The sequence below is a fragment of the Hyperolius riggenbachi genome, chromosome 7 (genome assembly GCF_040937935.1).
Source record: "Hyperolius riggenbachi isolate aHypRig1 chromosome 7, aHypRig1.pri, whole genome shotgun sequence".
Classification (NCBI taxonomy): domain Eukaryota; kingdom Metazoa; phylum Chordata; class Amphibia; order Anura; family Hyperoliidae; genus Hyperolius; species Hyperolius riggenbachi.
The window spans coordinates 164,475,916-164,491,350 of NC_090652.1; the positions used below are offsets into that span (position 1 = coordinate 164,475,916).

General features: G+C 46.8%; 1 protein-coding gene across 1 annotated transcript in view; it reads right to left on the reverse strand.

Moving 5' to 3' along the window:
* RFTN2 (raftlin family member 2) overlaps window positions 1-15,435 on the reverse strand; it is a 135,370-nt gene that overhangs the window by 18,553 nt on the left and 101,382 nt on the right. Inside the window, exon 5 of the mRNA XM_068244843.1 lies at window positions 12,958-13,161. Coding sequence (XP_068100944.1) covers window positions 12,958-13,161 — 204 coding nt within the window. The remainder of the gene's footprint in view (window positions 1-12,957; window positions 13,162-15,435) is intronic.

Consider the following 15,435-nt stretch of genomic DNA (forward strand, 5'->3'; position numbering starts at 1 on the left):
GTATGTTGTGTACTCTGCACTGTGTGTACTGTGTGAGTGTATTGTGTGTACATGTGTGTACTCTGCACTGTGTGTACTGTGCGTGTGTATACTCTGCACTGCGTGTACTGTGTGTGTGTGTGTGTGTGTGTGTGTGTGTGTGTGTGTGTTTGGGTAGTGTGTGTACTGTGTGTATGTTGTGTACTCTGCACTGTGTGTACTATGTGAGTGTACTGTGTGTATGTGTGTGTACTCTGCACTGTGTGTACTGTGCGTGTGTACTGTGTGTATACTCTGCACTCCGTGTACTGTGTGTGTGTGTGTACTGTGTGTATGTGTGGGTAGTGTGTGTGTGTGTACTGTGTGTATGTGTGTGTACTGTGTGTATGTGTGTGTACTCTGCACTGTGTGTACTGTGTGTGTACTGTGTGTATGTTGTGTACTCTGCACTGTGTGTACTGTGTGAGTGTACTGTGTGTATATGTGTGTGCTCTGCACTGTGTGTACTGTGCGTGTGTATACTCTGCACTGCGTGTACTGTGTGTGTGTGTGTGTGTGTGTGTGGGTAGTGTGTATACTGTGTGTATGTTGTGTACTCTGCACTGTGTGTACTGTGTGAGTGTACTGTGTGTATGTGTGTGTACTCTGCACTGCGTGTACTGTGTGTGTGGGTAGTGTGTGTACTGTGTGTATGTGTGGGTAGGGTGTGTGTGTACTGTGTGTATGTGTGTGTACTGTGTGTATGTGTGTGTACTCTGCACTGTGTGTGTATGTGTGTAGTGTGTGTACTGTGTGTGTACTTTGTGTATGTGCGTGAACTCTGCACTGTGTGTGTACTGTATGTGTGCACTGTGTGTATGTGTGTGTACTCTGTACTGTGTGTGTACTGTATGTGTGTACTATGTGTGTGTAGTGTGTACCGTGTATGGGTGCGAGTATGTGTGGAGGATTCAGAACACGGGGGAGGGGAAAGGGGGGGGGGCTCAGTTTTGGATCTCTGCCTCTGGTGCTGGGGAACCTTGACCCGGCCCTGGTTTGGTGTGATTTGCCTTCTGGTCCAAACCCTATCCCCATACAGCCATATCAATACCTACCATGTACTGATGAGGACCAACAGTCCGAAACAGGCTGTCTACATGTGGGTTTGATGTGGCTGTGTAAAATTTAAAGCTATAAGCTTGCTATACATCAGTGGTTCTGCATGCTAGCTTTGCTTACAGGGGCGAAAAGAGATAATTTGCATATTCAGTAGTGGTGCATTATGGGTAACCACAAATGTTCACTTATAGCTGAATTATTGCAAATTTCCTTCTGTTTTAAGAAGGAAAATCACACCACGCATTGCTTTTTAGTAGGAGGGCTTTTAGGTCTCTTTTATACGCCTATACATTCCTAGTGGTTTGGGCCACCCTGAGCTGCTTGGTTACTCTGTTGTGAGATAGCTGACACACATTCTGAGCACCTTTTCTTTCTTAAACATGCAAACGGGATTTTTTTCCAGAATGATGTACAGTGCAGCAATAATAAATCAAGCCCTAAAGGCATGTACCCAGGACATGACTTTTCTCAAAATTTTACCACCAATGCAGATTAAGCAAATGGTCTTTTGCGATGTGCATTGATTACAACTGTCACAGCGACTCCTGCACAAAGTACCACAGTTGCGTGAACTTGCGCCCATCGTTTGCCATTGTAGGTGATAGATCCGGGAACACTCATCTGATCACCGTTTGCCATTGTAGGTGATGGATCGCAGTAGGTGATGGATCCAGGGAACACTCATCTGATCACGTCGCCGTGGGTTCCCCGATCCATCTTTAGTGGGTATGCAGCTTTACAGTGAAATCTTCATGGTAATTTCCCTTCCTCCAGCTTTGTTCATATCATTAAATGTTAAAGTGAAACTGTATTTCCTTTAGTTCAAATCTCTATATAAATGCCTTATTTCAGTTTGCTTACATGCAAGCACGTAAAACACAGTTACACCACTCTTTTACAGAGACAGTGAATTGGGAGTTTTCAAATTTGCTTTCAGTCAATTGATTAGTCCAGGTGTAGAAAATGGGCTCCTACTCTTTGCAGCTAGTGACTCCAGAGCCGGGACAAGGTCCTCCAGCACCCAAGGCTGAGACACCAAAGTGCGCCCCTCCATCCCTCCCACCCCAGCCGTCACACACTGATTGCTATTAGACTAAGAGGGCCACAGGGCCCACAACTTCCCCAACACCTTAATATCTAGTTATCTGGCTTGCAGTCACTGCTATGTATCCCCTTTTCTTATTTCTGCTTCATACACAATTAGGAAAGACAGCTGAATGAATTGTGCACCCCCTCCTACACTGCGCCCTGAGGCTGGAGCCTCTCCAGCCTATGCCTCGGCCCGGCCCTGAGTGACTCTCAAAATGAGATGGGAAGTTTCTAGGGTGTCTATTCTGCACAATTTCAGTTTTGGAAATTTACAGTGGACTGAAAACTAAATGGAAATATATATTTTTTTATTAATATTACAATACAAAAAGTCTTGAGGGGCTCTGAAGTGCATTTATAGCAGTTTTAAAGAAAGTGGAGATTCACTTAAAGAGGTACTTTAGCAAAAAGGGGGAAAAAAATAAATCAATACAATGCAAAGTGAGACGTTAAATGACTCACAATCAGCCATTGCGTAATCATGGCAAAAAAAAAAAAAAAGCCAGACAGCACCAGCTGTCATTATCTATGACGATACCCCATAGCAATGTGATAAGCTAAAAGGCTGTTTTTTATAGATATACATATGCACAAAGAGAAATACTGGTTGCTTGGCAGGCAGTTGGAAACAGCTGGTATTTCCTACAATGCAACAAAGCTCACAGACAGCAAACTGTCTGGACCCAGGTCCTGACATCACACAGTGGGAGGGTTTTCACCACAATATCAGCCATACAGACCCCCCTGATGATCTATTTGAGAAAAGGTAAAGATTTCTCATGGGAAAAGGGGTATCAGCTACTGAATGGGATGAAGCAAAATCCTTGGTTACAGTTAGTGGTGCTCAAATACCCCTTTTTAAAATTCGAGTTTGGTCGAATTCGAATAGTAAATTATTCGAGGTCAGTCGAATATTCGAGTCGAATAATTTTTACTATTCGATTCGACCTCGGAATTCGAGCTCACTATTCGAGTCGGTATTCGAGCTCATTATTCGAGCTGACTATTCGAAATGGCCTTAAATAGCTTCCAACACTTGTTTTGAGGGTGAATGATGCAAGAAACCTCTTTTTTTTTTCCAAGTAACAACAGCAAGTGATTATGTGGGGATGTTCCTTTAAAAAAAAAAAGGTGAAAAGAGAAGTTGTGTCCAGAATTTTGTTCAGTACTGTATATACTTCTTCTTCTTCTTCTTCTTCTTCTTCTTCTTCTTCTTTATCTTCTATATCTTCTTCTTCTATATCTTCTTCTTCTATATCTTCTTCTATATCTTCTTCTTCCTTTATATTGTCTTCTTCTTCTTCTTCATCTTCTTCATCTTCTTCATCATCATCTTCTTCTTCTTCATCTTCTTTTTCTTCATCTTCTTCATCTTCTTCATCTTCTTCTTCATCTTCTTCATCTTCTTCTTCATCTTATTCATCTTCTTCATCTTCTTCTTCTTCATCTTCTTCTTCATCTTCTTCATCTTCTTCTTCTTCATCATCTTCTTCTTCTTCATCTTCTTCATCTTCTTCTTCATCTTCTTCATCTTCTTCATCTTCTTCTTCATCTTCTTCATCTTCTTCTTCATCTTCTTCATCTTCTTCATCTTCATCTTCTTCTTCTTCATCTTCTTCTTCTTCATCTTCTTCTTCTTCATCTTCATCTTCTTCATCTTCTTCATCTTCTTCATCTTCTTCTTCTTCTTCTTCTTCTTCATCTTCATCTTCTTCTTCTTCTTCATCTTCTTCTTCTTCTTCATCTTCTTCTTCTTCATCTTCTTCATCTTCTTCATCTTCTTCTTCATCTTCTTCTTCATCTTCTTCATCTTCATCTTCATCTTCTTCATCTTCTTCTATATCGTCTTCTTCTTCACTTATTTCTCTTTTCAATTTTTTTTTTAAAGAAATGCAGCTATTTTTGAGCGTAACAAATAGCTGGTGGCGCACGCATGTTGGAAGCGCCATTGTATGTGCTCCCTGGCAGTGGAAACACACAGACAGCAGGAGGTAAATTCAGCAGCAGGAGGAGGAGGATGAGTGTGTGGCAGCAGGCAGTCAATGAGGCAGGCAGCGTGACATAATAGCCCTGGTACCTAGCGGTGATACCAGGGCTGTAAATAAACACAGCAGGCAGGAGGTCCCAGACAGCGGTCGTGCAGCCCACATTGTGTCCAATACACAACTGGGACAACACAGTTTTCAACCCGGGCACCTCAGAAAAATTAAACCTTTTTTTTTTTTGGTTTTTTTTGTTTTGTTTTTACAACAAATTACACAGATATAGCTATTTTTTGACGTAATAGCTGGTGGCAGAGTGGCAGCAGAAGGTAAATCTGTGTACCCTGGCAGTGGGAAACACAGACAGACAGCAGCAGCAGCAGCAGGAGGAATGGAGGAGTAATTATATGTGCAGCTATTGTTTGACGTAATAGCTGGTGGCAGACTGGCAGCAGAAGGTAATTCTGTGTACCCTGGCAGTGGGAAACACAGACAGACAGCAGCAGCAGGAGGAATGGAGGAGTAGTGTGAGTGTGGCAGCAGGCAGGCAGCGTGACATAATAGCCCTGGTACCTAGCGGTGATACCAGGCCGTAAATGAACACAACAGGAGGTCCCAGACAGCGGTCGTGCAGCCCACATCGTGTCCAATACACAACTGGGACAACACAGTTTTCAACCCGGGCACCTCAGAAAAATTAAACCTTTTTTTTTAATGGTTTTTTGGTTTTGTTTGTAAAACAAATTACACAGATATATAGCTATTGTTTGACGTAATAGCTGGTGGCAGAGTGGCAGCAGAATGTAATTCTGTGTACCCTGGCAGTGGGAAACACAGACCGACAGCAGCAGCAGCAGGAGGAATGGAGGAGTAATGTGAGCAGCTTATTTTCGACGTAATAGCTGGTGGCAGTGTGGCAGCAGAAGGTAATTCTGTGTACCCTGGCAGTGGGAAACACAGACAGACAGCAGCAGCAGGAGGAATGGAGGAGTAGTGTGAGTGTGGCAGCAGGCAGGCAGCGTGACATAATAGCCCTGGTACCTAGCGGTGATACCAGGCCGTAAATGAACACAACAGGAGGTCCCAGACAGCGGTCGTGCAGCCCACATCGTGTCCAATACACAACTGGGACAACAGTTTTCAACCCGGGCACCTCAGAAAAATTAAACCTTTTTTTTTTAATGGTTTTTTGGTTTTGTTTGTAAAACAAATTACACAGATATATAGCTATTGTTTGACGTAATAGCTGGTGGCAGAGTGGCAGCAGAAGGTAAATCTGTGTACCCTGGCAGTGGGAAACACAGACAGACAGCAGAAGGGCAGTACACAGCAGCCCACTGTAGGTGTAAAATGTGTGGCTGCAGGCGACGTAATAGTCAAAGTGAACCAGGCTGGCTTAGTGAGCAGGAGCCAGGAGGTGGTAAAGGGTGGTAAGGCACATTAACGATGGTTCTTAGCCAGTTCATGTCCCCCTCTCGCCGACAACAGGGGCCAGGAACTCGCCTTCCACCCACGCCTGGTTCATCTTGAGAAACGTCAGTCTGTCCACAGACTTGTGAGACAGACGTGAGCATTTCTCGGTGACCACACCACCAGCTGCACTGAAGCAGCGCTCGGACAGCACGCTGGAAGGGGGGCAGGACAGCACTTCCAGGGCGTACTGCGCCAGCTCGCTCCAGATCTCCAGGCGCTTGACCCAATACTCCATGGGATCAACAGGGGCATCGCTGTCAAGCCCGCTGTAGGACCCCATGTAGTCAGCCACCATGCGGGTCAGGCGCTGGCTGTGACCGGTGGAGGATGCTGCTGCATGCACCTCCTCTCTAGTCACTGCTGCCGGAGCCTCTACAGTCCTGTAGAGCTCGTGGCTGAGAGACAGCAGGTCTGTGGGGCGCTTGCTGCTGGATGCAGGCACCTGCTGCTGCCTCTGTGCTGGCTGCTGGACAGTGGGGGTGGAAGGCTGGGGGAAGGCTTCCTCCAAGCGCTCAACAAGGGCCTGCTGCAAGCTCCTTATTTGTTGCGCTGGGTCTCCTCCTGCAGGCGGCAGGAACTGGCTCAACTTCCCCTTGAGGCGTGGGTCCAACATCATGCTGATCCAGATGTCCTTCCTCTGCTTCATCTGGATCACCCTGGGGTCCCTGCGCAGGCACGTCAGCATGTGCGCTGCCATTGGGAAGAGGCGGGCCACGTCTGCTGGCACATCGACGGCAGTGCTGCTGTCCTCATCCTCCTCCTCTGCCTCGTCAGCCTCATCCTCTCTCCACCCCCGCACCAACTCAGCTGCACTGTGCTGCTCCCCCTCATCAGCAGCAAGGTCAGGGACCTCCACCAAGTCCTCCTCCTCCTCCCCCTCAGAGGTGGACTGTGCAGCTGCTTGCCGCTCCTGCTGGTCCAAGGCTGCCGCTCCCTGTTCCAGCAAAGCATCGAGGGCCCTGTTCAGCAGACAAACCAGGGGCACCCACTCGCAGACCATAGCATGGTCCCTGCTCACCATGTTAGTGGCCTGCAGAAAGGGAGCCAGCACTAAGCACACCTGATCAACCAGACGCTCCAACATCGCCAGGGTGGAATTCCAGCGAGTCGGAACGTCAAGGATCAGCCGATGGCGTGGCAGATCCAGCTCCTTTTGCACGTCTTCCAGGCTCGCACAGGCTGCAGCCGAGCGCCGGAAGTGACGCACAACGTTCCTTGCCGTTTCCAGCAGTTCGCCCATCCCCTGGTAGGTGCGCAAGAACTTCTGCACCACCAGGTTCAGCACGTGGGCAAGACAGGGGATGTGGGTCAGGTTTCCCCTGTCTATTGCGGCAACCAGATTGGCCCCATTGTCGGCCACCACCTCTCCGACTCTGAGGCCTCTGGGGGTCAGCCAAATCCTCTCCTGCTCCTGGAGTTTGGCCAACACATGGGTTGCCGTCAGCTTGGTCTTCCCAAGGCTGACCAAGTGCAGCAGCGCTTGGCAGTGGCGGGCCTTCACGCTGCTGCTGAGGCGGGGGGTTTGGCCAGGTGTGCCGGAGGATGGCAGAGGATCGGAGGAACCTGCTGCAGTTCCCCTGACCCTGCGGGGTGGCACCACCCACTGTGTTGCTGCTGCTGCTGTGCCCGCTGCTGCTCTCCCATCCTCACCCCCTTCCACCAAGCTGACCCAGTGGACAGTGAAGGACAGGTAGCGGCCTGTCCCGAAGCGGCTGCTCCAGGAGTCCATGGTGACGTCGACCCTTTCACCAACCGCGTGCTCCAGCCCTCGCTCCACATTGGCCATCACAAAGCGGTGCAGTGCAGGAATGGCCTTGCGGGCAAAGAAGTGTCTGCTGGGGAGCTGCCAGTCTGGGGCTGCGCAAGCAAGCAGCGCACGAATGTCGCTCCCCTCCTGCACGAGCGTGTACGGCAGGAGTTGGGAGCACATGGCCCGTGCCAGCAAGCCGTTCAGCTGCCGCACGCGACGGCTGCTGGGAGGCAGAGCCCTAACCACCCCCTGGAAGGACTCGCTCAAAAGGCTCTGGCGTGGCCTTTTGCTGGCACGGGAATCAGCAGACACAGCGGAGGAGGCCACTGAGGACTGGCTGCCAGAACAGGCCTCAGTGTCGGCGGCAGGAGTTGCAGAGGGGGGAGGAGCAGTGCGTTTCCGCACTCCTGCTGGTGCTGCTGGAGGAGCAGGAGGGCGGGTGGCTGCTGTTGCTGCTGCTGCTGAAGGCTGTGCAGTGATGGGTGTGGTGCCACTGCCAGCACCAGATGCCTTCAGCCTCTGGAACTCCTCATGCTGGTGGAAATGTTTCGCAGCAAGGTGGTTGATGAGCGAGCTGGTGCTGAACTTTAAGGGGTCTGCACCTCTGCTCAACTTCCGCTGACAGTGGTTGCAAGTGGCGTACTTGCTGTACACAGTGGGCATGGTGAAATATCGCCAGATTGGTGACAGAAACATCCCCCTACGGCATGGAAGCGCTGCTGCCTGTCTCCCTGTGGTGGTTGGGGGGGGGGGGGGCTTGGGTGCGGCTGGTGGTGGTACTGGCAGATGCTGCTGCTGCTGCTGAGCCTGAGACACCAGCAGGCTGTGGGACCTGCCTACTGCTGCCAATGCTTGCAATGATGCGCCTCCTTGCAAGGCCCACAAGCGCATCCTCCTCCTCCTCCTCAGAGCTGCTGAGGACGACATCCCCTGGAGGTGGTGGCACCCAGTCTCTGTCTGTCACCGGGTCATCATCATCCTCCCCCTCCTGAAACATGTCCTGCTGGGATGATGACCCCCCAAACTCCTCTCCTGATGCATGGATGGGCTGCTTGACTGTCGCCACAGTCTTGCTGTCCAATCCCTCATCCCCCAAAGTGCCCATCAGCATCTCCTCCTCCAAATCGCCAACAACAGCAGACAATACCCTGATGGTGCCTGGGGTAAAAATACTGCTGAGTGACAGGTCGCCAACTTGTGACGGTGAACTGGCCTCCTCCCCAGACCCTGCTGGGCGGCTGCTGCGAACAGGGGTGGTGGTGGTGGTGAGGGTGGAGGCCTCGGATGCAGAGCTGATGGCGTGCTGCTCATCCTCCGTCATCAGTTGCACCACAGTGGATGCATCCTTTTCCTCAATGGGACGTTTCCGACCCGGCTGGAGGAAAATAGGAGCAGGTGCTACACACTGCTGCTGCTGTGTCTCTGCAGCGTGAGTTGCAGATGCTCCTGCTGGGCGGCGCCCAAGGCGTCCACGGCCAGTGGCTATGGGAGGAATGTTAGCCACTGACGCTGCTGCTGCTGCTGCGGAACTGTGCATGGTGGCGCGGCCGCGGCCTGCCACAATGCTGCTCCCTCTCCTCCTGATTCCCTTGCTGCCCTTCCCCTTGCCCAAACCGCGCTGGCTGCCACTTCCAGACATCTTCGATGTTTTGGGCGTAAAGACAAAAGTTTTTGAAAAGGGCGGGAGAAAAGTGGGGTACTTTAATGGAGTGGGTTGGCGGGTGAGGTGACTGAGTGAGTGTCCCGACTCGCTAGTACAGTAAGTAAGTAGTAACAAAACAATAAAAACAATTAAAAACAAGGCAACACCGTACCCAGTCCAAAAAGCCCCTAATATATTAAATGGATTATAAACGTAAGCCCACCTGGGTGACTATCTAAACTGCACCATATTGGGTTGATACAAGGTTTGTCAAAACTTGCGTGTAAATGATGTGGGTCAACAGCAGCAATATAAGAATGAATTGGATTGAATTGGAAATACATAAAGCTGTGACACCACACAGATAGACGCTGTAATGATTGTCAATGCAGTGTTGAAAATGAAACTCCTGTCTATGCATACATAATAGTGCAGATAACAATATCGCTGGTGGGAACAGTATGAACAATAGTGTTTGATACAAACAATGTATTGGAAAAACAAGTGTTGTGAAAATTCAAATTTACATAGGAGCGCCCAAGCAGCCGTCCCCAGCCCATTCATACTTCATGACTTGGTAAGCCTTGCCGCTTTTCTCCTGCCACCTGCCTTTCTCACTATGCCTCACCCTTTCACCTATCACTCATGTCAAATTTGAATTTTCACAACACTTGTTTTTCCAATACATTGTTTGTATCAAACACTATTGTTCATACTGTTCCCACCAGCGATATTGTTATCTGCACTATTATGTATGCATAGACAGGAGTTTCATTTTCAACACTGCATTGACAATCATTACAGCGTCTATCTGTGTGGTGTCACAGCTTTATGTATTTCCAATTCAATCCAATTCATTCTTATATTGCTGCTGTTGACCCACATCATTTACACGCAAGTTTTGACAAACCTTGTATCAACCCAATATGGTGCAGTTTAGATAGTCACCCAGGTGGGCTTACGTTTATAATCCATTTAATATATTAGGGGCTTTTTGGACTGGGTACGGTGTTGCCTTGTTTTTAATTGTTTTTATTGTTTTGATATCGGCATTAATAAAGGGAAATTTTGCATTTACTCTTGGCTTTATGCTTCAGCCTCCTTGTTCAGACTTTATTATCTCGTTTCATTTAGGGAGGTGCCCTTTTCTCTCTTTTTTATCCACAATGTAGTTATTAAATAGGTCGAGGACCTTGCCTTCCCTCCCTATTAACACACTTGTGTATGTATTTGCATATAATATGCATTAACATGCTTGCTCATCCTTTGTTTGTCTAAGTAAGTAGTAACAGTCAGGAAGTACAACTAGCAGCAGTTACAATAATCAGTAGTAATCACAAGGAAATAGAGTGTGTGTACACTACAGACAGTGAGTGCACGCACGCGCAAACACGCGCAGGAGCTGGCCTATGAACAGAGAGTGAGTGAGTGTCCCTAGTACAGTAAGTAAGTAGTAACAGTCAGGAAGTACAACTAGCAGCAGTTACAATAATCACTATCAGTAGTAATCACAAGGAAATAGAGTGTGTGTACACTACAGACAGTGAGTGCACGCACGCGCAAACACGCGCAGGAGCTGGCCTATGAACAGTGACTGAGTGAGTGTCCCTACTACAGTAAGTAAGTAGTAACTGTCAGGAAGTAGAATTTACAATAATCAATCAGTAATCAGAAGGAAATAGAGTGTGTGTACAGTACACAGACAGTAAATGCACACACACACGCAGGAGTCCGAGCTAGTAGCCTAGTATGAACAGTGACAGTGAGTGTCCTAGTACAGTTACAGTAGTATATAACAGACACTAAGTAGTAAAGGGACAGCAGAAATACTGTCTAATACTATCTAATACTAATACTGTCTAATACTGTCTAATACTAATGAGAAATAAACTAACAGAGGACAGGAGGACAGCTGCCCACACAGGCAGGCCCTGAGGCCTAAAGCTGTAAGCCTGCAGCAGCTGGCCTGTCTCTATGTAACACAAAAACTACTAACTAAAATACAATGTCTATCTAACTAACAACAATATAGGTGTGTATAGGAGGTGTATGTGAGCAAAAACGCTAGGTAAATGACCACAATAAAGCTCTTGCTAAGCCAAAGCACAAAGGAGCAACTCTCTCTCTATGCAAGTCTCAGGCAAGGACGGAGAAACGGAACATGGCGGCCGCTATTTATAGGGTAGGGGCTGGCCAGGGTCCCCCTCTGTGATTGGCTGCCGTCAGAGGGCCTGGGAGCCCTCTGATTGGCTCTAAGGACATCAATCTGGGCTATGACGCTATTCGAGCTCGGTATTCGAGCTCGAATAGCGCCGTTTGCTCGAATAGCTCGAATAGTGAATGGGCTATTCGCGTTTACTCGAATAGCCCATTCGAATAGCCGCAGCTATTCGGAGCTCGAATACCGAGCTCGAATAGCTGAAAAAGAGCTCGAATATTCGAGCTACTCGAATATTCGAGCTCTGCTGAGCACCACTGGTTACAGTTCCTCTTTAAAAATGTTGCTAGATGTAATGCTGGGGGGCATACTTGTGTGCGTGTGTCCTCCAGACGATGTAGCTGGGTAATGGTAGAGGCTACACAGATGGACACAGGAGTAAAGAACAAGGGAGCAAGATTGCCCAGAACAACTGCAGCTCTGGGCCGCCTATCACGCTAGATGCTACGTAGTTGGTAACAGGCTAGGAATCATAAACTAATATCAGATGACTGCAGTACAGGAAGGACGAGACAGAATCAAAGTGAGGGACAAGCCGGGTCATACACAGGATAGATAGCAGGAGAGCAAGGCAGAAAACCAGAGAATATACAATATACAATACTGATCTAACTAGAGTACATATATGTCGGCAGTGTCTGCATATATATATTAGTGTACTACAGTACGTACACTACATAATATAGACATATGGCAATGGTAGGAATTAGATTGTGAGCTCCTTTGAGGGACAGTTAGTGACAAGATATATATATATATATATATATATATATATATATATATATATATATATATATACACTGTACAGCGCTGCGTAATATGTCGGCGCTATATAAATACTAAATAATAATAATAATAATAATAATATATATATATATAGCTCTGAAAACTAACTAAAGCACAAGTAATAATAATTAACAAGACAAACAACAGACAGACAGACGAAATGCTTTGCCAATCTAGTCGTTGCCCCAGTGACGGCAACATTCACACTGACATAGACAAGACTAACAGGTAGGAGAATAACTAATGGCAACCGCTGCTTTAGTTACGTCCTCAAGAACAAGGAAAGAAGGAATACTACCAGTCACCAACGTGGTGCTGGGAGAATCAAAGCTACCAGGATCAGAAGGACTTTGCTGTATCCCCGCGGATACAGCAAACGTCCAAACAAGAAGCAAGATTGAACAATGTAATGTACAATTCACATGAATGACCCAGCAACAACTCTGAACGCTATGTCGGGTGGGGTCTGAATTGGGAGGCAGACTTTTATGTCGGCATCAGCCAATGGAAGCAGGCATGCAAATTCCCACACAGCTGAATGGTAATTACGCAATTCTGAGCCAGCTTAATCACAGGCTGCCAGCTGAAAGACTCTCATAACAAATACATGCAATACTATGCAACAACATGCATGTAGGAAATCCAGGGCTATCTGGCTGCAGATCAACTGCAGCAAGCAAAAGGAGGAGTAATGACAGCATCCTGAGCTGCTCTGAACTGCAGAGTGACTGTAAATGACAATGATACTTATTGCGAATGCGCAACCGAATGCAAACAGATAAGTCAGAACTGCCCGGTTGCAGTCCCACTTCAACTGACAGAACATGCTACAGGAGAGATCCTGACACTAGAAAAGTATTTTTAACCACCACTGAACCATTTATATTTTATTAATACCACTTTTGCTACCATTTATTTTAAGAAACAATGGAAAACTTACCTTGACACATTTCCCAGTGAATAAAAGAATCAATTAAAGAAAAGCCTTGTTTATAGTAAAATGCTGTCATTTCCAGCCAATCAGCTTCTAGAGCACTGATGGTTGACCCTTTTCTACAGACTTTCATTGAGAGGTTGCCTTCAATGTATTTGTAGCAGGCCTGTTCATCACCCAGCACATTAAATACAGCATATAATGTTTTGCCTAATAAAAAAAATGAGAAATACAAATCATTATTTTCATTTTCATAACTATATTTTATTCTAATTTTTACCCGATCTCTTCAAAGTGAACTTGCGGTAAAACATAAACTGATGAGATAAATAATTGTATCTTTACTCCTACTTCTAAAGTTGACTTATTTAGATTTAGATTAAACACTTAAAATGTGGATTTAATGTTTTATTTTCTTCTCTGCTCAATGACACAGTCTTTCAAGTTCTCCAGAACTAAAATCTATGAACTATTGACCTTATCTTTACTCAGAAGCTGTTCTCTTCAGGCAAAAGTTTTAATCTTTATGGTTGTAATTTCTTATCAGAAAGGATTATGCTAATGTCCCCACTAGTGAGAAACTGTCACTTGCATACCTGGATAATTAACTTTCAGGCAGAAAAAGAAGAAAGGCAGTAGGGTAAAGGTCCGTACACACGCCGGACTTTAGGCAACGACGGGTCCGTCGTTGCCTCCCGCTGGGTGGGCGTGCCAGCGACAGTCCGGCGTGTGTACGCTCTGTCGTCAGACTGATACGGCTGTTTCTGAGCGATCCGCCCGGCGGATCGCTCAGAAACAGCCGTATCAGTCTGACGACAGAGCGTACACACGCCGGACTGTCGCTGGCACGCCCACCCAGCGGGAGGCAACGACGGACCCGTCGTTGCCTAAAGTCCGGCGTGTGTACGGACCTTTAGGCTATATTCAGTCTTTGACGCGTTCATTTAAATTTGTTACATTTTCACCACACAACATTTTCTTTAACAAGCATTAAAATGGGCATGGCAGAGGTAGCACAAAGTACACTAAATACAAAAAATGTGCACAGCTCTGGAAACAAAATCAGCATTCTGTCAGTTTTTGAATGCAAATGTAAAAAATACAGACTAATAGAGACTAATAACATGTCAATGCTACTTTGTTTGTACATCACAAGAAAACCAGAGAGAAATGGACATACTGTGAATAGGTCCAAAAGTATGTCAGCCATGACTCCATCCATATTCTAAAGATGCATACTGACTGTATATACACTTTAAAATACTGTCGAATGCAGGATTTAATACTCAATCCCTTGAGTGACCGTTCACTGCCGACTTGTGCAGTAGAGATTAGCGGTGCATCTGTTTATATGGAATGGGGAGGAGGAGCAAAGCACAGTGCATGACAGAGCTCCTTCTGGCATGTTGTATTGGGGGCTCCTATACATGTGCTGGATTCTTGCCCGAGTTTAATCTAGTGTCTTCACGTAACTTTAAACCAGAACACATGTGAAGATCAGAAAATTGTCTTCACTGACCGCATGTGTCACTAAAGTCTACCTAAGTAAATTTTAAAAGAGCAGCGTGACAACCAGGCAGATAGCTTTTTAAAAAGTTAATACAGATGGCATCATACAGTATAGTGACCCTATCACTTCTGTGTAATTTGAAAGAGCATGTCACATATTATATCACTTTCCTCCAATGCTCTTGTGAGGTAGACCTTGGGATTCAATACTAATGGCCCATACTCACGGGCTACTTTTGTGCCCTGTCGCCAGCACAAGGGAGCGTGTGCGCGACAGCTCGTCGCCATGTCCCTCCGCGTACCCACGCGGAAGAGGGATTACTGAAGCGCCGGAAGCTGTCGCTGACATTCCTCCCCCCCGCCGGAAGCGCCGTGAATTCTTTATTGGTGGCTGTCGCTAGTCCGCATACTCACGCGGACTAGCGACAGTTGCGGCGAAAACTTTTGCCATGCGATTGACTGCCGCCAAAAGCCTGGCGACAGCAGCGACGAGCGACGGTTCGGGGTGCGCGCCTCATACTCACGGGCGACTTGTGGCCGCAACACGCGCGTGCCACGTGGTTGCGGCGACAATTGTAGCCCGTGAGTATGGGCCATAAGACACACTGCTTACCTCCTTGCCATGATCACATTTTATGCTAATTCAAGTCTTACTTAACTATCATTATGGTTTTGACCTCCTGTGCAACACTCAGCCAGCTGTCAAGGTGTCCCCAACAGAGGACGTGCAAGTGCGTCCCCGTTATGTATTCACGTGCCTGTGCACATTTTACAACAGGACCAATCAAGTTGAGGAAAAAAAGTTTAATTTTTTTTTTTAAAGTTTATTAAAGTGACAGTGTCACAATAAAAAGTACATCTTTTTTACCTGTATTGCAGTTTTAACCCCTACCAAGCTAATTAACCCCTTGTGTCACCTATACTTGTCTTTAGAACCTATTGACACCTGAAAAGACTGCCACGCCTAGTGATCGG